Here is a 14991-nt window from a genome sequence, read left to right as displayed (position 1 = left end):
GATACATGTGGAGAAGGTAAATTGATACAGTATATTAAGTTCTTTTTTGTGACTGTAATAAATGTTGTCGTTGATCTAGTTGATTTAAATAAGTTATTCTTCATTAACTAGACCTGATACTTTTGAAAACAACTATTATATAGGCTTTCGTAGGCCTACTCGCTCTCTGCTGTCGAAACATGAGAACAGCGCAAAGCACCCCCCTAGAATAAGAACTCCAGCTAGTCATCTTTCCCATGCCCATCCCGCAGCAGAAGCTTTGCCGCAAACATAGGTCTTAACAGTCATCCTTGCACCCAAGCACGCCAACCACATATTAAATTGCATTTATTGCTTTGCTGTCAATGGGGATTTCTGTGTTAGTTTTACTGTATCAAATTACCTTCCGGGTGTATCAATTTACCTTCCGTGGAAGGTAAATTGATACATTTGAATGACGTTTTTAAAATTTCAATTAAAAAAAAAGTAACAAAAATAGAAAAGTGAAAATGTTTTTAAAAAGTGTGTAGGGGATCAGACTTTCATTTCAGCTTAAAATCAATAGTTTGTGTCACGTAATTTTCAGTTAACAGGCAAAAATGTTAAAAGTAGCCCATATCAAATTACCTTCCCTTCCCCTATAATGCTTCCAAACATCTATAATAATCTAAGCCCAAAACATCTGCCTACCCAATATAAAAGAATAAAAAATTCATAAAAACAACATGCACAGGACACTCCGAATACAAGCAGTAGCCAGCAAGGCGTGTCAATGTTTTTATACGGGTATCTAAAATGAGCGAAAAGGCACAACATCAATTTCCTTTCAGAAACATCAGCATTCAGCATTTCAAAATGTTGATCGCTAAGTCCAGCTCGCTTTGGCTTCAAAATGTCCTTTCTAAGGGAGAACAGTCTTTCAACAGCAGCACTGGAGGGGATAAGGGTATGCACTGGAGGGGATAAGTATATTGCAAGAACAAACGCCTGGTAGCGTCATTGGAGAATGCGTCAGACGTAACCGTCTTTGTTGGGTTACGTTCGAGAAATTCAGTTAGAATTTTTGCGGCACTCGCTTCCTTTTCTTTGTGTTTTTAAATAACGGAGCAAAAAAGTCATCTGTTTCATGCCTGTCAACACCAGTGTCGCTGCTGTTTGCTGCATCGTCGATGCTGAGATTGCTGCGGTTCTGTAATAGATTAACTACAGTATTTTGAGAAGTAGGTAGAGCCGTCTTAATTTCTTCAGCCTTGTGAAGCCAAGAAAGTCTGAATTGTAGGTGAAACGCAGCAGCTAGCTGGCAGTCACTATCATTAAAAACATGACCAAATCTGTTTTCCAAAGATTCCAACAATCGGGTAAGTAGGGGGAAGGTGGGGTAAGTTGAGCAGGTTTTTATAAACACGCGTTTCTTGAAAATGTGTCAGGCGCCAGAGAATATTTTTGTCATGGATGTTAAAGGTATGCTCATTGGCCCTGCTTCAAAGCAAAAATATTTTTCTTGTCTCTTATATTTCATCTGATCTGAGTAGTTTTGTAAAAGTTGCTCAACTTACCCCACCCTTTTTTAATGGGGTAAGTTGAGCAACAGCATGGGGTAAGTTGAGCAACAATGAATTAAGGCGTTGATTGCTTATACATTAATAAGAAATCAAGACAACTTCAATTTCTTAAGTTGCAGAGTTAGTATTATTACATGTTTTTATTGCAACTGAGCCATTGATTTACCACTCAGAATATATTTTTGGTCTTCGTATCTACTGTAGGGAGGGGGTGGTTGCCCCAGTTTTCAATATATCACCGTATAAACTATTTAAATGTTAGGCTATAGTGAGGAGTTTTTGGAAAAATTTCTTGCAGACCGATCACGTAATGCTGTAGTAGGCCTACGACTTAAACGGTCCGTACACAGCCTTGTCTAGACTCTAGTCTAGAGGATGTAGTTGATGCGATGTGTGGGGTGGTATGGTTAGCAAAACCATACCGCTAGCTCTGTATAGCTCTACTGACTGAAGTCACATTATCGGCAGCGACAGCATTCTTCACTCGATTCATGTAACGAGTCAGCGTCATCCGTTTAATACCATGATCAATAGAAGCAGCATTTACGGATTTTCCATTTATAACATTAATTATCTGCTGCACTCCTCAGCACAGCATCTTAAATGTTCCCCTGTTTGTTTTTCTTTGGTATATACGTGGCATTGTATTTAACTGACCAAGCAATATATTTGAAAAGGTAACCTGTACATCAATTGTAGCTTTAACATGAAAAGGAAAGAAAAAACAAGATAATTAGCTGGCTTGACCTGATCAGCTGTCTTAAGTTATTTACTGGGGTAAGTTGAGAAACTGCTCAACTTACCCCAAGAGCAATTGCTCAACTTACCCCATCTCCACCATTTTAAAAAAAAATTAATTTTTTTAAAGACTGCTAGAAAACTATATTGCATTATTGGCTACAAGCCGAGGCAGATGTAACGTCTACCTCGGCTTGCAAAACGAATTTCATCTATCTCTACTAATAATTCAATAAACAGAAATTTCCGCCGCTGCCAAATATTTACTGCTAAGCACTTAAACTCAAAAAAGTGGAACCATTCCTAAACAAAGCTTCCAGTTGTTTAGATCGATATGGTGGCTTAAAAGGCATTATGGGTAAAATAACTTGGCGGCGGAAAAATTCGTTTTAGCTTTTCCGTTTTCCCGGAACTAGGGGTTGCTCAACTTACCCCATTGCTCAAATCACCCCACCTTCCCCTAGGCCTACTGTAATGGCAGGCAGACAGCCACCTTGTTGCGGTCCTGAAGTTCTTGTAGTCTTTTCCGCGTCATGCCCACTAGCAGTAGGCCTATATCCATATATTCCTTTACCATTACCAGTGGGGTTTGTTTCAGTCTCAGATACTTTAGACAGAAACTTATCTATTTCGACTTTCGACTACTGAGCACTGACTACCTTGTTTACCTGTGTTCAAAGCTATATAACCACAATCTACAAAAAAAAAATCGCTTTACAAAAAGAGAGAACGTGAAATTTCTAAAAACAGACAGCTTAGTAGGGGAACGGATAAAATGAAAGGATAAAATCACAAACAAAGATGTACCGGTACTATCTAAAATACGTACCAACATGGAAATTCTACAAACAATTAAATCAAGAAAATTGAAATATTTTGGCCACATGATTCGCAATGATTCTATTCAAAGACAACTACAAGAAGGAAAAATGAACGGCAAACAAAATAGGGGCAGACCACCAAGAATTTGGACTAATGATAATGAATACTTGTCAGGACTTAATTACAAAACTGCAGTAAAAAATCTCACAACAGAGAAACTTGGCGCCTCATTGCCTCCAACCCTCAACGAGAAGAAGACGAAGAAGTAACTTAATGAATAAAGTAAGGGGACAAACGAAGCATTGTGGCGTCACAGACATCAATCCGTTATCCGTATAAAGCAAAACTGCGAAATCCCACCTCACAGTTTACACAGCCTCCTTTCTGTCGCTGGTGCCCGCAAAATCCTATCTAGCTGTTTACACAGCTCCTCTCTTTACACAGCTCCTTTCTAATTATTTGACCACTAAGAAAAAACTGCCATAAACTGAAATACAAACGACCAATTTTTCTTTGGGAAATTAACTGTAACTTGTAACTGTTGAAAAACGCTAAAATAGTAGCTAGTCACTGCTTATCGTTACTTTTTCAAAAAAGTAACGAATTTACAGTTACTCAAAAAGTAACTAGTTACTTTTTTAACTAGTTACTGCCCACCTTTGAATACCATGCTGCTACAATCACCATGCACCTAATAAAATACATCTTTTTCGAAATAGGTCTTTATTACCAAATTTGCTCGGCCCCGCAGCCAGGGTGCCTACATAACTGCTTGAATGTGGTGGATTTGCCATTTTAATCTGTTATAATTTCATTCTTTTAATGACTAGTCTATTTGACGCGGTGGGATGGCGCAATAACAGATAAGGCGTTGGCTTTCTAATTATGCAAACCTGCTTCGACTCTCTGCTTCAGCTGGTTATTGAAAAATTTGATTGAAAAAACGTCCCAAATCACACATTAGTATAAATTGCCGAACTCCCAATTTCCTCCATCAGTCCAAAATGTCTTCAATGACATGAATTTGCACAATAGGGTGTGTTGAAAAAAAAAGGTTAGGCCTACTATTTAAAGAAAGGTAGCCTACATTTAGGTTAGACATATTGAAGTCTCAAAAAAGACACACTTACCAGTTGTGTTTTGTTTTTTTTTCAATATAACCTGTCCATTCAGCAATATTTGTTACGTCTCATTCTTCCTAAATAAATTCCACAATCGCGATTTAATATTCCCAAGGGTTTCAAATTGGGAAAAATTTCCGTTTGGTAAATTTGTTCGACAGTTCAGTTAGTTATAGCCTACAGGTAGACACTTTAACATGAAGATATCCAATTCAACCAGGAAGCTAAGCTATTCATGACGTCATCAAAGTTGTGCTTCTAGAAAGAACAAAAAAAAAACTCAAATTCTAGCTGCATTAGGCCTAAGTTATCGGTACGTGAGGCCCACATGGGCTTGCTGGCTGGGTCGTTATAGACCTACAATATTATACGAACACCTTCTGATAACTTAACCGTCCGTACCTGTTACTGGCGTAGACCCTATGGTCTCGCCCTCTGCTAATTCAGCAATTTCACATAGAAGCAGTGACGCTAGAAACCTCTTATTTCTTCATTTTGTGTTTGTCGGCGGCGCTAAAATTTCATTCTGTACCCAGGCAGCAAAATCCGTCGTTTTTACATTGATTCAACGTCGATTTTGCTGTCTGGGTAGGGAGTCGCGATATGAGTCATTCTTTGCTGGCAGATAATAATTGGGAAGGTAATTTGTAAGGCCTATTTGCGCAAATTGCTTTGTAGTGCAAAAAGTGCATGGAATACTGTTTGCACAGAAACGGAAAAGCAAAATTGATGAATGTTATGTTATTGCTTTAAGTTGTATTGTAATTTACGTTGTTGCTGATTGCTTTGTTGCTGATTGCTTTGTTGCTACGTTGCCTTAAGTTCCTTTGTCGCTTTTACTGGTGTGTTATGTTTAGTCTGATTTCAGTTTGCAGTTTATGTCTCAGTCTTTTAGCGGAATAAACTTCTTCATAGAGGAATTGTAGATGGTTTCACTACATTTTATTCCGCTAAAAAAAGTATGGATTTGAAAGACTTGCGCCCTAGACTCTTAGCTGCGGACCCGCAAAGTAAAGACGTTAAACGACAATGGGTGCATTGGTATAAGTCTTTTACAATTTATGTAGAGAAGCTTGGAGAAGTTTCAGCTGAAGACAAATTGAATTTGCTTATAAATCACATAGACGCTTCAATATATGAACTGGTGTGTGAGACAACAAGTTATGATGAAGCTATCGAACAGCTGAAGCGTCTTTTTGAAAAGGTTTCTAACCCCATGTTTTCTCGATTTGTTTTAAAAACTAGGAAGCAGAAGCCAGATGAATCACTAGACGAGTACATGCAGACCTTAAAGCGATTGAGCCTCTCCTGTGACTTTCCGGCCGTATCGGCAGTTGCGCATAAAGAGGAAGCTATACGTGACTCGTTTATCGCTGGGATTTCGTCAAATCACATTAAACAACGCTTGCTAGAGGACAAAAATGCTTGGCTACAACAAACTTTTGATAAAGCTCGATCCTTAGATGATGCCCAAACGTTTTGCAATCGTTGCGAAATGACTGCGAGCCAGACTCCGTCTTCACTTGATTGTGGCGCAACAGCTTTTGAAACACGTCCTACCTTTAAAATTGAAGATTCTTCAGATAAGGAAGAAAGCTCGGATGTTAGCGCCGCGTTGGTTGAAAAGTGTAACTATTGCGGAAATAGGCGACATAGTAGAAGATATTGCCCTGCTCGTGAAGTTATTTGTTTCAAATGTTCTAAAAAAGGTCATTTCTCAAAAGTTTGTCGTCTTTCCAGGGTAAATCGAAAACCTATTTATTCATCTGCTTCTACTCCACGAGATGTCATTATGAATATGACAACCGAATCTTTCGACACCCACGCAAAGGTCAACGTCCCTGTTACAGTTAACGGAGTTCAAGCCAATGCTCTCATTGACACTGGCTCTACCCTATGTCACATGAGCAACCGTTTAAGAAAGCGTCTAAAACTAAATCTTGAAGAAAGTGAATGCCGCATTGGTTTAGCCGTGAAAGGATGTTCATCGCAAAGTTTAGGAATCTGTAACGTAAAAGTTGCGCTTTTTGGACAAGAGTATGATAATGTAGGAGTCACTGTTTTGAAAAATTTGCTCACCGACCTAATAATCGGACAAACTTTTATGAAACAGCACAAAAGCGTGAATATTCAATTTGGAGGCCCTATGCCAACGTTACAGATCGGAGCATTAGAAGCTATTAAAACGTCTGCTTTAATACAGCTTTTCAAACACTTAAAGAAGGAGTGCCATCCGATTGATACAAAGCCTAGAAAGTATTCTCAAGCCGATAAAAGTTTTATCTCTTCAGAGGTGCAGCGACTTTATAAGGAAGGTTTAATTGAGCCGAGTCGTTCGCCATGGCGAGCACAACCTCTTGTGGTCACTCAAGAAAATCACAATTTGTTTATGGTCATCGATTTTAGCCAAACCATAAACAAATTCACTTGTTTGGACGCGTATCCTTTACCTCTTATGTCAGACGTAGTGAACAATGTCGCTAGGAACAGCATCTATACAACGCTAGATTTAAAAAGTGCGTAGGCCTACCACCAAGTAGAAGTTCCTCTGCAAGATCGAAATTACACTGCTTTCGAAGCCAATGGAAGCTTGTGGCAATGGAAGAGAACGCCGTTTGGTCTAACGAATGCAGTAGGCTACCTGGTTTTCAACGGATAATGGACAACATTATCAAAGACTACAAGTGCAAAGGTACGTACGCTTATCTTGACAATATTACCATTTGCGGGAAAACCCAAGAAGAGCACGATCAAAATTTATCAAAATTTCTTGCAGTAGCTCGAGAATGCAATCTAACTTTCAATGAAGCAAAAAGTACTTATTTGGCAGACACAATCGACTTGCTTGGATATAGAATCTCTAAAGGTACGTTAAGTCCTAACCCCGAAAGAGTGGAATCTCTACTAAAAATCCCGCCTCCAGAAAGTAGCAAACAACAGCAGAGGATTGTCGGTTTATTTGCGTATTATGCGCAATGGGTTTCGCGTTATTCTGATAAGATTCAGCCTCTAATTCCAAACACTACCTTTCCTCTGAATGATGCAGCCCTAAACTCTTTCGCGACGTTGAAAGCTAAATTGGCCCAAGTTACGCTTGGGGTGATAGATGAAGAAATTTCATTTACAGTAGAAACTGACGCATCTGACATTGCCATTTCAGCCACTTTAAATCAGAACGGGCGACCCGTTGCTTTTTTTTCCAGGATACTCAACAAAAGTGAAAAGGTTCACTCAAGCATAGAGAAAGAAGCGACGGCAATAATCGAAGCCATTCGAAAATGGAGTCATTTTCTAGCGGGACGCCGATTCAAACTTGTTACAGATCAAAAATCGGTGGCATTCATGTACAACAGCAACAATCATGGTAAGGTAAAAAACGCAAAAATTTTGAGATGGCGACTGGAACTATCACAGTACGATTATGAAATCGTTTATCGAGCGGGAAAGTATAATACTGCTCCCGGTACTTTATCTAGAGTGTATTGTGCAACTACCCGTATGATGGACAATTTGCTGTATGAAATTCATGCGGCCTTATGCCACCCTGGAATAACTCGCATGCATCATTATGTTAAAACAAAGAATTTGCCTTATTCTATTGATGACATCCGTAAAATGACATCCTCTTGTAAAATTTGTGCTGAGTTGAAACCTAAGTTCTACAAGCCAATTGAAATTCCATTGATAAAAGCTACGCAACCTATGGAGCGCTTAAGCATCGATTTCAAAGGACCTTTACCTTCTGCTACAAATAACAAATACATTCTGACTGTAGTAGATGAGTACTCTCGATTTCCTTTCGCCTTTCCTTGTAGTAAAGTAGACACTGAAACTGTAATTTCGTGCATGTCTAGTCTTTTTGCAATGTTTGGTAAATGTGGTTATGTGCATTCGGATAGAGGTGCATCGTTTATGTCTAAAGATTTTGGGTCTTACATGTACAGTTTGCGTATTCCTACCAGCAGAACCTCTATTTTCACTTCTCCCTCTTATATCAAAAATTGTTGAAAAAATTATTTCATTACGTATCAATGAATAGGCTATGTAGAAAAATACAACTTACTATCAGAGTGTCAATATGGTTTCCGAAATGGCCTCTCTACATCTCTTGCTGTTTCTGATGTCTGTAGTAATATATTATCCAATAAGGATAAGGGACTTCATACATGTAGTGTATTCTTGGATTTGTCAAAAGCCTTCGATACCGTGGATCATGCTCTACTGTTAAAAAAAACTTGAAAACTGTTATGGTATCAGAGGGGTTCCTTTATGTTTATTAAGAAGTTATCTAAATAACCGTTCACAATATACATGCATAAACAATACTATATCTAACCCTGAACATATATTATGCGGAGTCCCACAAGGCTCAATACTTGGACCTTTACTATTTTTACTGTACGTAAACGATATGCCATTGGCTTCTTCTTTTTAAACCACCCTCTTTGCAGATGACACCTTGTTATCCATGTCAGCAAATACACTAAATGATCTCCAAAGTAATGTTAACCAAGAACTTCTGCAAGTTGATAATTGGCTTCGATACAACAAGCTTTCTTTGAATTATTGTAAAATTATGTATATGCTAATCAAGAAAGGAGGAAATAATATAAATGAAAACTTTGCAATATCTATCAATGGAACCCAAATCGATCGCACAGACAATGTAAAATACTTAGGTGTTGTAGTTGATGACAAAATGAAATGGACACATCACATAGAAAAACTGACAAAACAATTGCGAAAATCTATTGGTCTTATGTATAAGATTAAGCATTATGTAGATGAAAAAACACTGATGATGTTATACTATGCTCTTATATACTCATCTCCAATATGGCATCACAAGCTGGGGCACAGCTGACTCTTCCAATCTTAAAATTCTGAACACCTTGCAAAACAATGCACTGAGATGTATAGCCAACTGTGACTACTACACAAAACTTTCCCCCAAATATAAGGAGTTTGATATACTCAAGATAGAGGATATTCATCGACTAGAACTAGGAAAATTTATGTTTAAAATCCACCATAATATATTACCAAATCATTTTGAAAACATGTTCACAAAATCTAAAGACATTCACAAGTATTCAACCAGAAGTGCTAAGAAAGAGTCTATATATATTCAGCAAATAAATTCCAATTCTGGGAAAAAATGCATTAAATATGCTGGAGCAACCTTGTGGAATAATATCCTAAAGCAAATCACAATGTTGTTGTTTTTTTCTTTCAAAAAGAAATATCTTTCAAAAATATCTTTCTTTCAAAAAGAAATAACCCTGCATTTCAAATTACTAAAGCTGATTTTTGGCATTATTTACATTATTGGCATTGATAAACTGTCCTAGGCTACTAGTTACTGACCCATTTAAGTGTCATTTTGTGATTATATTGTTGCTTTAGGCTACTGTTGTTAATAACTTTTTTTTTTTTTCCTTTTTTGTTGTTGTTGTTGTTTTTCTTTGTGTTTGTTTTTTCTGTACTATTAATCCAATTATATATTGTATCCAGTAAAACATCCCATGTGGGGGCACCTTGACTTAGATAACCGCGTGGTTTTTTCGGTGCCTCCATGGTGTAGTTTCCATATAAAAAAAAGCTATTTGTTATATCTCCTGATGTGTACCTTGAAAATGAATGTGGAGCTATGCCGAAAATAAACTCGATTGATTGATATACAATCCACGAGCTAATGGCCAGTGCGAAAGATATAACGACGTAATTTGGACTTCTGTAAAACTTGCTTTGAAAACTCGAGATCTCCCTATTTCTAAGTGGGAGTGTGTTCTACCTGATGTTTTACATTCCATGCGCTCTTTATTATGTACTGCAACAAACGTGACGCCACACGAGCGATTTTTTAATTTTCAGCGTCGTTCAAGTCTAGGTCTTTCCATACCTACTTGGGTTAAATGTCCTCAAAAGGTTTTATTGAGACGACACGTTCGTGCTAGCAAGTATGAACCGCTTGTCGAAGAAATGGAAATAACTCATGCAACTCCAAACTATGCGCACGTTCGTTTCGCGAACGGACGCGAAACCACAGTGTCAATTCGTGACATCGCTCCAACTGCTCGTGGTGTCTTGGACGAGTCGACTCTTAGTTTGCCTGATCCCGGGAGCCCTGCAAACTCACACAATCTGCCTGGACATGATGAGATAAACAAACCACCTTTGGAATTTCCCGAACAAATTACAACTAATAATGAGCCAGTCAATGAGGATACACCCGCCCCATCATCGGAAATTCATATACCGACTGATTCCAGCGAGCGCCCCATGCCCCGGCGCTCGTCACGTTCAAGGCGACCTCCAAATAGATTTGTAAATTAATTTTATGTCTTTAATGTCATTCATTTTATGTTGATCCCTATGTAGGCTATAATCTTTGGAAGGGGTGAATGTTATGTTATTGCTTTAAGTTGTATTGTAATTTACGTTGTTGCTGATTGCTTTGTTGCTGATTGCTTTGTTGCTACGTTGCCTTAAGTTCCTTTGTCGCTTTTACTGGTGTGTTATGTTTAGTCTGACTTCAGTTTGCAGTTTATGTCTCAGTCTTTTAGCGGAATAAACTTCTTCATAGAGGAATTGTAGATGGTTTCACTACAATGAAATTCTGTGTTCAACGCAAGAGGACTTTCAAAATAAAATGTGAACTGAGAAATTTGACCAAGAAATGGCGAAAATAGGTCAAAAACCGAATCTTTATCACCTTTTCTACCTAAAATACACAATCACGAATATATTTTGCGAAATAAATTGATTGAAGTGATAGATAAGGCTTTTGACCAACGGCATACTTTTTCCTGTTGTTATTTGACATAAGCCGACGGAGTAATTAGCAATAAGAGAGACGTAGACCTGATGGTCTCGGCCAGTAGCCTAACTCTTGCCGCCAAAAGGAAGCAGTAACAGATACGGTTAAAATTATAATTCGAGTAATAATTATGTGGAAATATTTGAATGGAGTTATTTAGTCAATCAGTTAGGATGTCCATCAGGCAGACAGAATTTTATTAGACAGCCAATTAACATTTAAAATCTCAATAAAACCATCTTTACATGTAAAATAAAACAGAGAGCCTATTACTACATTTGTGACCCTGACCTGATAATTTTGTGCTTCACCGGAACACTTGTTATATATTCAGTGGTACGTGGTGCTGTCAACTCGGGGAATTTGTCCAATATTGCTGAAAACTCCTTGTACTTTGTCAGTGATATGGGTGCGATACTAGCTTGCTTGCGTAAATACTGCAGTGCGTGACGTTGTTTCGTGGTTTCATCAATAATGCACTTATTCTTCGGGTTGATTGACAAATTAAAATGTAAAAAATCTAGACCAATAATACATTTTGTTTTACATTGGCTATTATAAATGTCCAGGCCTTTATTTGATATTTTGATGTCCATGGGGTAGCCTACGTCTGCCGTAAGTAAGTTGGTATTTTAATACTATTGGCTGCACATAAAATGTCGTTGGGGAATGAAATGGTTTTTTCTAATCTAGTAGGTTGAACGCAGGTTACACGCAGCTCACAGCAGCACCAGCATCGTAAAGAAATAGTTGTTGGGTATTTAGATCTTCAAGAAATAGCATGCTGTTTTAGAAACCTGGCCCTAAGTGTGATATACCTACCTTAGGGCCGACACCGCGTTTTTTGGTTTCTGTCTGTTATTTTACACCGAATGGGGATCAGTAAGACGTGCCGTGTTCCATGAGCATGGCTATTGCCACTTAAAGGTGGCGTGGCCAAACCTTTGATGATAAAATCAAGTTGTTGGTTGTCTTTGGGGAACGTTGGGTCTGGACGTCTGAAATGATGTGTGATGTCGGTTTGGGAAGGAAGTAACAGTTTGACGGCTTCGGTCAGACTGAAGATTTGACACACTTGTCGAAAAGTGTTCCATTTGATGTTGTAAGCGATCAATCTGTTGCATGAGTTGGGCATTGGGACTTTTTTCTGTGGTATGCTGCGCTGCGTTTACTGTGGCATGGGGAACGTTTCGGAACGTTTCTTAGTTTTGGCACTTGATCGACAGCTTTTGTTAATTCGTTTAATGAGGTTTTGAGGTTGCCGACCAAAACAACAATTCCATTTAATTCAGGAGTTTATTTACCAAGAGTTCCCGAATTAATTCCGTCGATGCGACATTTTGAGGAAGTTTTGCTCGCATCTTGGAGAGCACTTCAGACCGCAGTCTATCGCCGATGTCAGACCGTGACATGACGTCAGCGATACGTTCGTTCAACGTCGGTTCGAAACGTTGAAGAAAGCGTTCCTTTAATTGATCGTAGTCTGCCCCAGCGCTAATTAAATGTTGTACCGTAGCCTACCTTAAAAATGATATCGTATGGCAGACACGATACAAGTTTGTCTGTTTTCAGACGTTGGCAATTAATTTGGTATAAGCTATGGTAAATCGATTTTCTAAAATGATAAACCACAACCTAGGGGTATCTCTTCAAAAAGTGTCGCAAACTCTTTCGCCAGAAGAGATTTTAATTTTATGTTTTCTGCAACTGCAATAAACCAATTAGTTACACTGCTGACCTATTTGTTTATGCAACTGTTGTCACTGATCATTTATTTGTGTCCAGTGACGTTCGGTGGCTTAAACCGTTGGGAAAGCAACTTGGAAATATGCTGCAGCAAGGTAGTAGACACGAAGGGCGTAACCGTCGGGCGAAGCCCAAAGGCGTGTTGCCGAAAACAACACTTCCAGCGGGGGTCTGGTGGGCCTCCATCAGAAATTTTTGAAACACACTTCCAATTTGGTGCGCTCTGAGAGCATTTCCAAAACAAATCAAAAATAAAAATCTGTAAAATTGTGCTTTGCCTATGTCGTGATCATACATCCATTTAATGTTTAGAAGTCATGAACAATCTTAATTTTAACGTTGCAGGACCAAAATCCAGTGTTAGACATGGAATAATAGTTGTCTAAATATTTAATTCGTCATGAATGTTCATTCTCAGATATTCAGTTAGGCCTACACTTCAAAAACTAACACTTATTAGGCCTAAACATTACAACCGCAAGCAATTTGTACAAAAAGCTGGATAAGTTTGCCTCCTGCGTATAGAAGCCCGAACTAAATATTGCATCCGCACCTGAACGTTCATTGGCGAAGTAACGTTATATCAACGCTGTAAAAAGGGCAAAGGCATGACTATGAAAGCTAGTAGGCTAAAGTACATGGCGAGGAGACATCAAAAAACAGCAACAATCTTTTCTCCTTTATGATGCTGTGCTGTGTACCGTGACGAGAGACCATTCTGTGCGTATGACGAGATAGTCTAGCGATTGTACGCATTGACGTCACTGGGATAACACATCTGATTGGCTAAGCAGCTGATGACAAAACGAGTCAGGATTGGATAAAACGAAGGCGTTTTTTGACGTTTTTGAACGTGGGGAAAGCAACATTGAAAGTTGCTTTCAATGGAGCTTCAGTGGTTGTTTCTGACAGGAGCGTTTGCGTTAATTGGTATTTATAGGCAAGACATGCGGTTTGGTGAGGACTTAGACTACTCACAAGCGTTACGAGTAATTCTAGTCACGAACACAGTAATTTTCAAGTTCAAATAGACGTGATAAAATAATAAGAAGTTAAACCTAGAATTCAGTCATTATATTTTGCCAGAGGTGGGCACCCGCTACTTTTAAAGTAGCGCGCTGCGCGCTACCCGCTACTTGGGCCAAAATAGCGCGTGCTACCGCTACCCGCTACCAATTTATAAAAGTAGGCGCTACCTGCTACCGCTAATCGGGCTAAAGTAGCGCGCGCTACCGCTACTCTTCCGCTACTTTTGTTTAAAGTGACACTAGGAAACACTCAAGTCCCTAGTGACGCAAAAATGATCTTGAAAACGAATGTTATCATTTGTTTACGCTGTCATTTTAACGTCGTTATAGAAAACACATTCTAAGGGAAATTTATTGTTATGCATCTTCCAAAAACACGAGCATTTCAAAATGAGAGTCGTTAAGTCCTGCCAGCTTTCGCTTAAGCACATCTTTTCCAACAGAGAAAGGTCTCTCCACCGCAGCACTGGAAGGAATGGGGGTGTTGTATTTAATGAACAGATGTTTTCACTCGGTATTCGAAAACCGCAAGAACTTGCTTTTGTCCCAAAAGAAGGCGTCCATAATTGCTGCTTCCTTCTGCACCGACGTTTCACGGGATGGCGTCAATATAGTAATACACCAAAAAATTCTTCCTTGGAGTCATGACTGGGTGTTGGTGCCACTCTTCTCGGTATCAACCTGACTTGATGTCTCCGCAACAGTCGAATTAAATCTGTCTTAACTTTTTCTCGCAGTGAGTCAGCATCATCCGTGGAAACGTAGTGCAGAAATTGTAGCCACGACGTCTTGAAGGAGGGATGAAGACGTGATGCCATAACGCATTTCATGTCGTTGAAGCACTTGTCGAATCGTTTCTTCACCCCTTCAAGGACTTTCACTTTCAACTCCTCACTGGTCACAAGATCACTGATCTCGGTCAACTTCTTCGCGCAAATTGTGATGGTTAGAAGCAAGACTCTGTAATACGCCTTGGACTCGCCCTGGAGAATGTCTAAAGCCTGGCAGATAGGCTTCATCACACGGAGATAATCGCCGAAGAAGTTGACATCAGCTATAAAAGACCGAAACTTTGCAACCAAACCGATTATATAGCTGCTTGACCACGCCAGTATTGCCCAAAAAACAAGCATTTTTTCAAATTTAATTTAAAAAGTAGCGGGTAGCGGAAGTGC

General features: G+C 39.0%; 1 protein-coding gene across 1 annotated transcript; it reads left to right on the top strand.

Moving 5' to 3' along the window:
- The first annotated feature begins 5501 nt into the window (after positions 1–5501).
- Positions 5502–8230, top strand: LOC145778975 (uncharacterized). Its single transcript, XM_082590559.1, has 2 exons — positions 5502–6738; positions 7053–8230. The coding sequence occupies exons 1-2, from the start codon at positions 5502–5504 to the stop codon at positions 8228–8230; spliced, it is 2415 nt and encodes an 804-aa protein (XP_082446685.1).
- The last annotated feature ends 6761 nt before the right edge of the window (positions 8231–14991 follow it).

The sequence above is a fragment of the Aplidium turbinatum genome, chromosome 10 (assembly GCF_918807975.1).
Source record: "Aplidium turbinatum chromosome 10, kaAplTurb1.1, whole genome shotgun sequence".
Classification (NCBI taxonomy): domain Eukaryota; kingdom Metazoa; phylum Chordata; class Ascidiacea; order Aplousobranchia; family Polyclinidae; genus Aplidium; species Aplidium turbinatum.
Note: the sequence above shows the minus strand (reverse complement) of the source record. Positions and strands in the feature narration are given on the sequence as shown.

Coding starts and splice junctions, on each gene's coding strand:
- LOC145778975 (XM_082590559.1), top strand. CDS start 5,502: ATGCAGACCTTAAAGCGATTGAGCCTCTCCTGTGACTTTCCGGCCGTA. Junction 6,739..7,052: donor TACAACGCTAGATTTAAAAA/GTGCGTAGGCCT, acceptor CTTATTTGGCAG/ACACAATCGACTTGCTTGGA.